This window comes from Aegilops tauschii, chromosome 1, assembly GCF_002575655.3.
Source record: "Aegilops tauschii subsp. strangulata cultivar AL8/78 chromosome 1, Aet v6.0, whole genome shotgun sequence".
Classification (NCBI taxonomy): domain Eukaryota; kingdom Viridiplantae; phylum Streptophyta; class Magnoliopsida; order Poales; family Poaceae; genus Aegilops; species Aegilops tauschii.
In genome coordinates, this window is record NC_053035.3 from 118,061,130 (window position 1) to 118,075,192 (window position 14,063).

Here is a 14,063-nt window from a genome sequence, read left to right on the forward strand (position 1 = left end):
CTAAAGAAAAATTGATAAAAGATAACTGAAAGGGTAACAAAATATATTGCTTACCATAAACGGGTATGGTTGGGAGGATTCCGAGGAATCATGAACCAGAGTCAGAGAAACTCTCATAGGTCCCCAAAAATATTTCCCATCAATCTATATATAGGGACTCACCTATAAAGATCCTCACGTAAAATTTGTTTAACTCCAGTAGAACTCTAAACCTCAACCCCTACATTTCAATGTCCTATATTTTATTAATTTTATGGAACAACCAAAATCATACGTTCGTCATTGCAGTACCCTGCATTTTCATTTGAATCAACATTGGTACAATACAGAACTAATACATGAAACAGACAACCAAACAAAACTTAGTAATTCGATGGCATCTCACCTCATGGCAAGGAAAATCCCATTCATTGTGTATTGCACTGTGGAACACAGCCAATATTAATTATTACATTTAATGGTGAAAATACATGTCAGTTAAGTAAAAAAGGAACACAAATTAGAACAATCGAATTAGCATGACCGGTAAGGGCACTCTCAAATCATCTTAAACACATATGTATCTCAAAATTCACATAGATAGATATCTAATTAGTTCACAAACATGGATTAAACTCCAGTGCATATAGCCAGAATCATCAGCCCTCCGCATGGCAAAAATCTACCGGATCACAAATCATAAAATTGCAAAGTTATATGCTGCCATCTTGTATCCATAATATTTGTTATCCCATCTTTTCTCTTGGCCGATGACCCACATCTGTGGAGTAATAAAACCGATGCCATCCGACATTGGTAAGCCGGCTCTGATGTGAGCTGATGATATGGGCCCATGTGATCGAGATTTTGTACCAACGGCGTTCGTCTATACGAGCACATTTATTGCACAACGGCTTCCTATCGCTTACTCCGCAGATAATTTTGAAGCCTCTGCCTATTGCATCGTAACGATACTTGACTGACAGAACATAGTTATGTAATACAGAGCAATGCTATCTCTGCTGAACCATCATCATTTGCGGAGTGTGCACCCAAACCTGTAATTGCAGAGGAGGGCTAGAGAACTCAGACGGAGCCATCACTGTATTTCTCACAGCTGCACGCCTGTACAGCATGATCTTGCTTTCACCGCGTAGTACGCTCTTCTAGTGAAAGCAAGGAGTGGATAACTGCACCTGAGTCTACCTTCAGTTCTGCCCCTCAACTCCCTGCTTATGTACACAGCATGCTGCAGTCTCACGCCCCTGCAGTTCAAAACTTAAACTGAGTGCTGGTGTGTACATGAATTTAACCCATTTGCTAGCTGAAAGGAAAATTATCTTGCATATTTTTTTTAGAAGTGTGTGAAAGTTTATAACAGAAGGCAAAGTGTACCACACCACATTAAGGCAGTACTATCTAAAATATATCAAATGCACTAAAATATTAGAAATATCTTTCAACAAATTTGTTTGAAACAAATGCTCCAATAAATATTTTCAGCCATTGTTTAGATCATACATAGTGTTGTGGAAACCGTACCGTTGCAAGGTTCAAATCATCAAATATCATCTAGTCCAACACATGGACAAAATCGGGCAGTCCATTTGCAGCAGCAAGGTGGACCACCAGTTCCTCTACATGCTTACGCTTCTTTAGATCCAGAGTCAATCAAAAAGAGAAGTCTTCCACTGTACATGTAACAGGGTAGGGTGTCAACAATCTACAAATGGGGATAACAATCATATTCAGAAGAAACTTAAAAGAACATAATCAGTTTGTTTTTTTTACACATTGGTGACATTTTTTGGGATTGATTTAGCACCAGAGAAATTGCTTGAACATGATGGGTGGATATTACTCTAAACATATAAAATCAAGAGGCAGCAAGAGTGCAATCCGAATACCATTAGAATATGTCAGTGAAAATTCCAACTACCTATAACTCATCTATAAAATATGTCAATAAAAATTGCAAGGCTTGCAAGATATCCTGTATAAGCAGTGCAATCTCTCATTCCATGACCAGAAAATAAGACTGTCTTATGATAGGATTAAGGTAATAAATGGCATCAAATACTTTGTTAAGAATATATCATGTGATAGGAGAAAAGAAGAGAATAAAGTATTGATAGTTCAGTTTTAAACAACCAATACATCCATTGAATTTGATAATGAGAAAGAAGTACCTGATTATATATATCATATGTCCACCTGCGAGTCCTTTTTTATGGGGTTAACATCACTACAAGAAACACCTGCAAACTATTAAACCAAAGACAGTGTGTTAGAATATCACTTGTAAGTAATAATCAGAATATTCATAATATAATTCAGCTTGCACTTCCATGAATCAATCAAACAGTCCCAATCAGATTAAATTTGAAGCAAGGTAGAAAGATGCAAGTCACAGCAGGGAGAAAAGCCATCAGTTGATGAATTACCTACTCAAGGATGTGATGACTGCATCCTCGTGCGGCATGGAGAGACAGGAACGCATAGAGGAGATGTAGGTGACGACACTTGTGCATGGCTGCAGGCGGAAACTACCTCGGTGGGAAAGTAGTGGGTGTGATGAAATTCTTGACAACACCCTATAACCAGGAATATAAATGTTGATATCATCTTAAAATTAAGGACTGCTTGATGACTATAAACTCGACAGTAAATGGGCGTGCGTGAGAGGACTGATGGATAGCTCTGGCGACGCCCCTAGCGACCCGGCGGCTCCGCCGCCGCCCCTCCCCCCCCCCCCTCGAGCGCTTCCCTCCCGCCGGTGCCCCCCTCGCCTGCCCCGCCGTCGACTCCCCCTGCTGGCTCGTCGCGCGTCGTCTGGGCGGACCTCGCCGAGGCCGACGACGTCGCCGTGGGGCGGCCCGTTGTGTGCAGAGACCGCGTCCCCCAAGGCTCCGCCCCGGCTGCCGCTGCTCGACTCCGCCGGTGGCCCTACTCCCAGGGGTGGGAGTTCGGCCGCCCGCAGGTCAGCCAGGCGCCGGCGCCGTCCTTCGGCCGTGTCTTCGCCGGTGGGGATGAAAGGTGCTCCCTTGGGACCCGGGGCTCCCCCCCGGAGACGCCGTGCCGGCTGATGGGGTGTTGCGGGCCGCGCCGATCGCGGCCTCGCGCGCTCCTCCTGGAAGGCCGCGACCCCGGCTCCGTCCTCCTCCGCTCTGGCCTGCTCGCCGCCGGCGTTCCCGTCCGAGCTCTCCGCTGTAATCTCCCGACGCTCCCCCTTCCGGCCCTTCATCTCGGCGTTTGGCACCTCCGTTCCCCTGCCACCTGGAGCCCTGCGCGCCCCGTCCTGGCCTCGCCGCTCCCGTCCTTCCCCGCCGGCGGCCACTGCGGCGGCGCTCGGGGAAACCTTTGCCCCCCGCTTGGTCTCCCCAGGTCGATCGTACCGGACCGCGGTGATCCTGGGCCAGCCGATAGGCCTTGCTGTTGGACCCTCCCTGGGGGCGGCGGCCGCTGGAACGCCCAGTGGAGTGGGCCATCGGGCGTGCTGTGGGCCGGTCCACCGGGCCGGTCCCGCCCCCCGCGGCCCAGCCACGCCTCCCGATGGGCGTTGGCCCGGTCCGTCGCTTCATCTGGCCCCCGGTAGGGTTTCCCCGTCACCCATCCCCCAACCCCGCGCCGCCCGCTCCCCTCCCCGACACGCCTCCTGCCGACCCTCGCCGCCTTCTGCTCGCCGGCGACCCCGGCTCCCTCGCGTCCCCCCTCCTCCCCCGCCGGACATGACCCGGGAATGGGGCGATGACGCGGGCCGCCCCAAACGCCGTGCGGACGACCGCCGCGATCCTCCTCGGACTTCCCCCGATGGTCTCCGGCGCGAGACGGATCTCCGGCAGCAGCTCTCCTCCCGCCCGGCCCGGCGGTCCCCTGCTCGCGACTCCCGCCGCTCCTCCCCTCGCCCCTCCCGCCGGTCCCCGGCTCGCGACGGCCGACGCTCCCGCTCCCCTGCTCGCCGCGCGTCCCCTCGGGCAGATTCGCGGGACCACGGTAGGTCGCCGGCCGGGGAGCCCAAGCTGTCCTCTCGGCGGCGGTCCCCTTCCCCAGCGCGTCGCCGGGACCGGTCTCCCTCCCCTCCCCGGCAGCAGCCCGTCTCCACCACCACCAGCGCCCCGGCTACCCGCCGCTACCAGCCCCCACACTCCCAAGCCGCGCACCCTCCGTCCAACGGCGGCAATGGGAACCGGGGGCGCCAGGGCGCCAAGAAGAAGAAGAAGAAGAAGGGCCCCCCGCGCCCCCGGCCTCCGCCTCCACCGCCGCCGCCGCGGCTCCCCCTCCGGGCCCCAGCGCCGCCTCTGACGGTCCGCCGTGCTTCAATTGCGGCCTGACCGGGCACTTCCAGGTGGCATGCCCCAACCCACCGACGTGCTACCTCTGCAAGGACGCCTGGCACCCCGCGATCCTCTGCCCAGACCGCCCGGTGACGGAGGAGATCATGATGTACGGCCACGGCATCGAGGACATGGGCTTCTTCCACGTCGAGGTCCCGGAGATTTCCCCTCCCTCCCCCTCGCTCCTGGCTCTCGTGACTGTCGTGGGCGAGGGCGTCGCCACCCCGGAGCTGATCGAGGCCGAGCTCAACCACTTGTGCAGGTGCAAGTGGGACTGGCAGTGACCTCCACCGCTGCCAACGCCTTCACGGTGATCTTCCCCGACGCTCTGAGCATGGGATTCTGTACCCGTAGCAACAACATCATCTTAGCCTCAATGGGATTATGGTGAACATCTCAGAGCCGAGGTGGGATCCCAAGGTCGTCGCTGTTCTGGACACTGCTTGGCTCCTCATCGCCGGCCTGCCTGATGTGGCCCGGTCTGAGCGAGTCATTCGCAGTATGTCCAAGATCCTGGGCAAGGTGGTGGTGGTCGATGAGCTCTCTCTACGCAAGGAGGAGGAGGTCCGGGTCAAGGTGAAGTGCCTGGACTCCTCCAAGCTCCACGCCACGATTCGGGTCTTCTTCAACGACGACGGCTACGACCTCAAGATCTGCCCCGAGCCTCCGAACCACATTGGCCGCCCCCCGATTCTCTGATGACAGCCACCTGGGGGAGCGACCCAGCTGACGCCGACGACTCCCACCACCGGCGATCCCGCCACTCCCGCCTCGACGACCCTGAGGACGACGAGAACTTGTTGGAGCACTCCCGCTCCCCGTCCCGCGAGCCCGTCAACCCACCTTCGGGTCGTGGCGGTTCCAGGGCGGGGCGCACCCGAGTGTCGGCCACTGACCTCGCGGTGGCTCTCCGCCTGGCCACCCCGCCGGTCGCGCCCTCTCCGCCTCCGTCGAAGTCGGCCAGTGACATCTCCAGTGTGGGCCTGCTCGTCGTGCCGCCTTCGTCGCCTCGCTCTCCCTCCGCAGACTCCGCCCTTCGCCCCTCGCCGTCGGGCCCGGACCCCCCGCCCCCCCTGGTCTGACCTCCCCGGTCCCCACGGGTGGCGGCGGGTGCGCTACCATCGAAGCGCCTTCTTCGACCCTCCCACCCGCGGGGGGCGCGGCCGGCGACATCCTGGAGCTCGTCGCCCCGCTCCTCTCGCCGGTGGCCTCCGACGATCGCCTCGCCCCGCCTGCTTCCCCGACCGTGGCGATGGCCGTGGTCGTGACCACTCCGGCCTCCTTTCACCCTCCTCCGACGGTGGCGTACGCCAGGCGGCCCCGCTCCACCTCGACGCCGGTGACGGCGTCCCGCCGCAGCGCCCGCCTCGATGCGACCCGCCCGGCGGACTCCCCGGCTCCGTCCATCTCCGAGCGTGCGGAGCTTCGGGCGGCGGTCCGGAACCTCGAGTCAGGTGTGGATCCCGGCCTTCCCAGTTCTTCCAGTTGTTCCTTTTCCGCGCTTGAGGCCATTCCTCTTGGCCACCTCGCCAAGGTGGCCGCTGACTCGGCCATCGTCTTTAGGGGGGAAGTTGGCCCCCCCTTAGAACAGATCGCGGCCATTAGGGCTCGTGAGATCTTAGATGGCAAGCTGGCTGAGACTCGGGTCCGCTTGCTTCGGCCTCCCGAGGATTCGACCGCCACCCCCGCGGTTCGGGTTCCTCCGGTGACCGATCCGTGGACGCACCCGCTCTCGCACTGCTGCTCTCCACGCGCAAAGCGCCTCCCAATGTCCTGGGGTCAAGCAGCCCCCCGATGGGGGCTTAGATGCGGGCCCTTTTCTGGAACATCCACGGCTTCGGCCATGATGGCCGTCGCCGCCAACTCATCGAGTACATGCGAGACGAACACATTGACATCATTGCCATCCAGGAAACCATGTGCACTGAGTTCTCCCTCCACGAGCTCGAATGTCTTAGTTCCCACCTCTTCGTCTGGCACTGGCTCCCTTCTAGTGGGACCATAGGCCATTCTGGTGGCATCCTTTTAGGGGTAAAGGATGCCACCTTTGAGGTGGGTGGCATGGACCGGGGTGAATTCTTCGTTAGTATGGAGATCTTCGAGCGTGCTCTTAACTTCAAATGGGAGGTCGTGATTGTGTATGGACCGGCGGACCACCGCTGCTCCCCGGACTTCCTGGCGGAGCTACATCTGAAGATCTCCAACTCCCTCCTCCCAGTTGTAGTGGGCGGAGACTTTAACCTCATCCGATCCCCGGATGAGAAGAATAATGATCGGGTTAACCTCCCCGGATGGAGTTATTCAATGATTGGATCGCGGAGCTGGGTCTTCGTGAGCTAGATCGGACGGGTGCCAGGTTCACTTGGACAAACCGTCAGGTTGACCCGACGCAATCCGTCTTGGATCGTGTCCTAGTTTCCCCGGAGTGGGAGTTGTGTTGCCCCCTGGCCTCGCTTCGTGCGATTACCCGGATCGGGTCTGACCATGTCCCTCTCCTCCTCTGCACCGCTGACGAGCGCCCCCCTCCCCGCCGCGTTTCCAGTTCGAGCTCTTCTGGCTTAATCAGACCGGCTTTCGGGAGGCTGTCGTCGCTCGCTGGATCTCCGCTCGCTCTTCCCCTCATCGCTCCATGCCCGATGTCGACTCGTGGCACTTCTGTGCCAAGCTCGCCCGCCAATTCATGAAGGGTTGGGGTGTGAACCTTGGCCGGGACCTTAGAGAGCGCAAAAAGGCCCTCCTGCTGGCTATCCAAGCCCTGGATGCCCGTGCCGACACGTCCGAGATTTCCCCGGATGAGTGGATGTTGCGATATGACCTTGAAGACCAGCTCTCAACCATTTACACGGATGAAGAGGCCTACTAGTGACTGCGCGGTACCCAACGGTGGGTGCTTGGGGGTGATGCCAACACCGCCTATTTCCAGGCGGTGGCGAACGGCCGGCGACGTCGAAACTCCATCCACTGCCTATGGGACGGAGACACGCCTCTCGTTCGCCCCACGGCCATCCGTGCCCATGTAGACGGCTTCTATAAAGCCATATTTACCCCCATCCCTCGGGGTGGGGCTAGTCTCGCCCCCGACATTTGGTCGGGTGATCAATTGGTCTCTGTTGAGGCCAATGCGGCATTAGTGGCCCCCTTCGCCGAGGACGAGGTCCTCGCGGCTATTAAGGGGATGAACCCCTCCTCGGCCCCGGGACCGGATGGCCTGCCCGTAACGTTCTTCAAAATGTTCTAGCCGACCATCAAGCCGGAGGTCATGGCCCTGTTTGAGGAATTCTACTCGAGCGCCATGGATCTTGGGCGTCTCAACTATGGTATCGTGACCCTCATCCCCAAGGTCCCGGGCGCCTCCGACATCCGCCAGTTCCGTCCTATCACAGTGATTAATGTGATATTCCGGATCCTGGCCAAAGGGTACGCCAATAGGGTGACTGTAACGCCCACGATGCGGCTATATCTCCCACGTGTCGAGGCACGACTTAGAGGCATAACCGCATAGTGGTTTTGTCGCAAGAAGGGTCATCTTCACACAATCCCATGTAATGAACAAGAATGGGATAAAGAGTTGGCTTACAATCGCCACTTCACTCAATACATAAATATCATTCATACATCATCCAAAATACAAACATATAGACCGACTACGGTCAAGATCCAGATGAAAATAAGACAACCCCAAATGCTAGATCCCCGATCGTCCCAACTGGGCTCCACTACTGATCATCAGGAAAAGACACATAGTAACGACCACGTTCCTCGTCGAACTCCCACTTGAGATCGACCCCATCCTCTGCACTGGCATCGTCGGCACCTGCAACTGTTTTGGTAGAATCTGCGAGTCACGGGGACTCAGCAATCTCACACCCGCGAGATCAAGACTATTTAAGCTTGTAGGAAAAGATGGTGTAATGAGGTGGAGCTGCAGCGGCAATAAGCATATATGGTGGCTAACATACGCAAGAGAGAGCGAGAAGAGAAGCAACGGAGCGGTCGTCATCTAGCAATGACCAAGAAGTGATCCTGAACACCTACTTACGTCATACATAACACAGACTGTGTTCACTTCCCGGACTCCGCCGAGAAGAGACCATCACGGCTACACACGCAGTTGATGTATTTTTAATTGGGTCAAGTGACAAGTTCTCTACAACCGGACATTAACAAATTCCCATCTGCCTCATAACCGCGGGCACGGCTTTCGAAAGATAATACCCTGCAGGGGTGTCCCAACTTAGCCCATCATAAGCTCTCACGGTCAACGAAGGATAAACCTTCTCCCGGAAAGACCCGATCAGTCTCGGAATCCCGGTTTACAAGACATCTCGACAATGGTAAAACAAGACCAGCAAAGCCGCCCGAATGTGCCGACAAATCCCGATAGGAGCTGCACATATCTCGTTCTCAGGGCACACCGGATTGTCCAAGCTTCCGATAGGCCAGACCAGAGTTGCCCCTGGTGGCCACCGGCGACTGACAGGTTGGACCAATACTCAGAGGAGCACTGGCCCGGGGGCTTAAAATAAAGATGACCCTCGGGCTCTAGAAAACCCGGGGGGAAAAGGCATAGGTCGCAAATGGTAAAACCAAGGTTGGGCCTTGCTGGAGGAGTTTTATTCAAGGCGAACTGTCAAGGGAGTTCCATAAATCACCCGACCGTGTAAGGAACGCAAACTCAAGGAACATAATCCCGGTATATCAGTAACTAGGGCAGCAAGAGTGGAACAAAACACCAGGCATAAGGCCGAGCCTTCCACCCTTTACCAAATATATAGATGCATTAATCAAATAAGAGATATTGTGATATCCCAACATATCCATGTTCCGACATGGAACACACTTCAACTTCACCTGCAACTAGCAACGCTATAAGAAGGGTTGAGCAAAAGCGGTAACTTAGCCAAACAACGGTTTGCTAGGAAAGGATGGTTAGGGGCTGACATGGCAAAATGGGAGACATGATATAGCAAGTGATAGGTAGCGGAGCATGGCAATAGAGCGAACAACTAGCAAAGCAAAGATAGAAGTGATTTCGAGGGGTGGTCATCTTGCCTGCAAGGTTCTCAGAGTTGTCGAAAGTTTGATCCTCGTAAGCGTACTCAACAGGTTCCTCGTTCACGAACTCGTCTCCCGGCTCTACCCAAGGCAAGAACACAAGCAAACGGAACCACAATCAATCACGAGAAATGCACAATCAACATGATGCAAAACATGTATGATATGCAAGATATGATATGCGATGCATATGCGTGCTCCGGATGGAAAAATGATGAACATGGCAGTAACTTGGCAAACCAAGCATGCCACTGAAAAGATGGGATGATTTCGGTCGAAATCGATATAAAGATCACCGGAAACGGATGCACGGTTTGCAAATGGCAAGCAAAACAAGAATGACACGAATCTGCGATTAACAGCATGATAGCACTTAAAATGCAACAAGTAACAATGCTACAGCACTCCAACATAGCAACAAAGCACATGGCAGTAATCTACAGGAGATGCTTGACAAAAGATGAACACTGAGCTACGGCTAGTTCACAACATATCAAGGTCAAACAAGCATGGCAAAAGTGCAAACGATAACAGGTTCACAGACTTAGTGAAAAACTGGACATGGCAGAAAACAGCATCAGGTAGCAATGTTCAGAGCACGAAATCAACATGCTACAGGAACTTATCATAGCAAAACAAGGCATGGCAGTGTTCTACTAAATGCATATGACAAAAGTCCCTTACTGACCATAAGCCAAAAAGGACCAGAAGATATGATGGCAAGCATGTAAACATAGCAAGTTTCGTTATCAGGTTTCAGACTTAGCAGAAAACAGAGCATGACAGAAATAATAATATGTAGGCCTCTTTGTGAGTTTGATGCACTCACTACAGAGCAATGCATGACAAAACAAGCACACCTACAGCAAGATGGCATGTTTATGAAGCTGTCCATGGCAAGAACAATTGCATAGCATGTATGGAGCAGCTACAATAAGCTTGGCAAAATTGCATATCATGTTAAGAATCTGCCAGAAATATTTTATAGCAAAAGTAGAGCAAGATTGAGTCATGCTATGGTACTCCATAATTGCAAACAATTGCAGGAATGGATCAATTACAACAATAGCTACAAAACATCCTTACTGAATATCTCCGAAATATGCATGAATCTTTCTGTAGCATCAAGTTTACATGGCAACAAAATAACAACAGACAAGGACTTGGAGAAATCACTGTCCCTGAAATCAGAAACATTACGGGGCCTACTTTGCATGCTTGTGCTAGTCACCACAGAGATCACAAAAATACATGGCATACACCACTGGAAAGATGTCATGGCATACTTCAAAACACATGTAGAGCTCATGCCCAAAAGATGCACAGATTTGATGATACAAAAATGACAAATCTCCAAGTTCTGTCAAGAATCAGAGAATAACAGCAACTAGCCCTCTTCCAACAGAGATTTGGGCATCAAGATGACCTCTAATGAACATGGTGCAATTGAACAAAATGAAGAGCATCACGAGACGAACAATTTGACATATTACACGCGCGAATCGGAGCTACATGCAAGGAGTTATGACATCGTGAACATGGCAAGATGCTGAAGAAACTTGAGGACTTAGAGAGATCCAGATCGGATCGAGACCGGCCTTCGACGGCGCTCGCCGGCCGGAGAGGAAGGAGGGAGAGGGGCGCCGGCGGTCGGAGCTGCGGGAGGAGGGGCCGGCGACCGGCGACAGGAGAGGACGAGGCGCCGGGGGGGTCGGGGTCCCCGGGAGGCGCGGCTGCCAGCAGGGGAAGGGGCGGCGCCGGCGGAACGACGGCAGCGGCGACCGCGGCGGAGGGCGCGGGCGGAGGAGGCGGCCGAGGAGGCGCGCGCGGGGAGGCGCCGTGGGCCGCGGGGGCCGGCCACGGGCTCGCCGGGCCGCGGGCGGCGCGGGGTACGGCCCGTGACGTGGCGGCCTGCGATTGGCCGGGCGCGGCGGCGCGTTTTGTCCGGCGGCGGCTGGACGCGTCCGGCGGCGCGGAGGGAAAAATCTAGGGTTGGACTGCGATTTCGTTTTTCGGGATGCCCACATATTTATAGGTAGAGGGAGCTAGGAGGCTTCAAATGAGGTTCGGTTTTCGCCCACACGATCGTGATCGAACGACCTAGAGCATGGAAGAGAGTTTGGTGGGTTTTGGGCTGGTTTTGGAGGGGTTTTTGCTGGACACTCAAATGGACTTTATGGATACCCGGTTAACCGTTGGAGTACCAAACGACCTCCAAATGGAACGAAACTTGACCGGTAGACTCCGGGTGGTATACTAGGGCCACTTGACAAGCCTCGGTCCATTCCGAGAAAGTTTGACACCCGCACACGAAAGAAAACAAGAGGGGTGCACCGGAGGAGATAGGAGCGCCGGATTGCAAAACGGACAACGGGGAAAATGCTCGGATGCATGAGACGAACACATATGCGAATGCAATGCACATGATGACATGATATGAAATGCATGACATGAAAAAACAAAACGAAAGGAACCCAACCACGGAGGGAATAACATAGCACATAGTCGAAAATGGCAATAGTCGGAGTTACAAATATGGCAAGTAACATGCGGGGTGTTACAGTGACCCTGCTCGCTGACGCGATTACCCATCCGAACCAATCCGCCTTCATACAAGGCCGATTTATTCTGGATGGGGTGCTAGTATTCCACGAAGTCCTCCACGAGGTCCAGATGAAACGCCATCGGGCGGTCTTTCTGAAGCTAGACTTACACAAAGCGTACGACACGGTCCACTGGTCCTTGCGGGATGTGTTGCTTCGCAAGGGCTTTGACGACCGTTGGGTGACTCGCGTCATGCAGCTTGTCTCCTGTGGCCGGACCACTGTGAACATCAACGGTGACATTGGGCCCTACTTCCCCACCCTCTGTGGGGTCCGTCAGGCTGACCCGTTCTCGCCGTTCCTGTTCAACATGGTAGTTGATGCCCTGACATCCATCCTTGATAAGGCCAAGGATGCTAGCCATATCCGCGGCATCGTCCCCCACCTAGTCGGAGGGGGAGGGGTCTCCCTCCTTCAATATGCGGATGATACCATAATAATGATGGAGGGCTCCGTCCAAGACATTGCTAACCTGAAGTTCCTCCTCCTGTGCTTCCAACAAATGTCGGGCCTAACCATCAACTTCGATAAGAGCGAAGTGATGGTTCTCGGGTACCCCCCGGAGAAAGCACATGCTATTGCGGACCGACTAAATTGTCGGTTGGGTTTTTTCCCCACGACTTACCTGGGGATCCCCATTAGTGATTCGTGCCTCACCGTGGCGGATCTTCCCTGACCTGCTTGCGGAAATTCAGGCCTCCCCCCTCGCTACCGCCATGTTAGATGGCTTTGCGTTGGGGTCCTTGCCTGGACGCTTTGGACCATACGCAATAAGCTTGTCATACAGAAGGTGCCTCTTCGACGTGCTACTGACGCCATCTTTAAAATGTGTGGATACTTGCAGCTCTGGCGGCCGCTTAGCCGCCCCCAGGACCGGGACGTCATCAGCAACCTCCTCGCCGACCTTCGATCGATGGCCTTCCGCTTGGCGCCTCCGCTTCCTCCGCCCCCAACGGAGCCCGACTAGATGCTCTGCCGCACCCCGCGTGTGCGTGCTTTTTTGTTTCTTCAGGGCTTGTTGAGCTGTGCCCTCAGCATTAACCCTCTGACTACTTGTCTGTACTAGACCTGTGTGTGTGTTTGAAACTTGTTGGATGTTTGGCTTGGGCAGTTGCTTTATAATATAAAGCGGGGCGAAAGCCTTTTTCGGTAAAAATTACAAATGAAGTTAGAACGACGACAATAAACTTCAGAATCTAGAACGTTCATCCATGAAATACCCTTGGTTGCATCAATTTGAGGAGCTTTGGAACAAAAGTTCAAGCAGCATATCACTTTGGAAATACCATAAACAAAACAAACCTGAGATGGAAGACCTCCGGCGCGGCTGCCGCGTGACTGAAGATTCTTGACGTGTTCCCTGGTTGAGGATTGGGGAGACGGCGGGTACAACGTGGAGACTGCGGGGAGGGTTGGCGAGGGCCACCGGGAGCGCGCTGGCGTGTCCCCTGGCTGCGGATTGGGAGACGGCGTGTACGACACGGAGACGGCGGGGAGGGCCGGCGAGGGCCATCAGGAGGGCGCTGCTGCAGCGACCGGGTGACGGGAAGGGCCGACGGGGTGGGCGCTCTTGGGGCTGGCAGCGTCGCGTTGGGAGGAGGAGCAGAGCGGTAGCGTCGCGTGGGTAGGAGCGGCAGGCGGCGGGGTAGGTGGCGTCGCGAGTACGGCCGCGGCCGCGGGGAAGCGCCCCGATCCAACTCCGCGCGCCAGGCGGCCGCCGGAGCCCGCTCGCCGGCGAGCACCTCCTTAGCCGCCGCCAGGCCTCTCCTTCTCCTCCCCTCTCCTCTCATCCTCTCCCGAAGACGCGTCGTCGCCCCGATTGTGTTGTTTATCGTGGGAGGGCAGTTTTCGTCTGCCCCTTGTTGGCTTTTTAATAGTAGTAGAGATAAAAAATATGCATTCTTAGTCCGTTTTGCTATTTTATAGAAAACTCTTTAATGTTTTTATATTAAACCCGCAATACATATCAACTGTTTTTTTAAATACTCATATCTTTTAAACCGTAACTTCAAATTTAACATGTTATATATGAAATTTGATTAAAAAAATATATGTAGAATCTGAATATGATGTTATTTTACATGTTAACAAT

General features: G+C 54.2%; 1 protein-coding gene across 2 annotated transcripts; it reads right to left on the reverse strand.

The window, feature by feature from the left end:
* Nucleotides 1-346: 346 nt before the first annotated feature.
* On the reverse strand, nt 347-13,814 carry LOC141042032 (uncharacterized). 2 transcript variants are annotated; one of them, XM_073509577.1, is made up of 6 exons: nt 13,274-13,814; nt 9,366-9,449; nt 2,169-2,244; nt 1,522-1,670; nt 1,176-1,244; nt 347-1,037 (listed from the first exon to the last, which is right to left on the reverse strand). In XM_073509577.1, exons 1-3 carry the CDS (start codon nt 13,482-13,484, stop codon nt 2,225-2,227), a joined length of 315 nt encoding a protein of 104 aa, XP_073365678.1. In that variant the 5' UTR covers nt 13,485-13,814; the 3' UTR covers nt 347-1,037; nt 1,176-1,244; nt 1,522-1,670; nt 2,169-2,224. The 2 variants fall into 2 exon arrangements, with proteins under 2 accessions (XP_073365678.1, XP_073365677.1); XM_073509576.1 differs by having other exon boundaries at nt 347-1,244.
* Between the last annotated feature and the right edge of the window lie 249 nt (nt 13,815-14,063).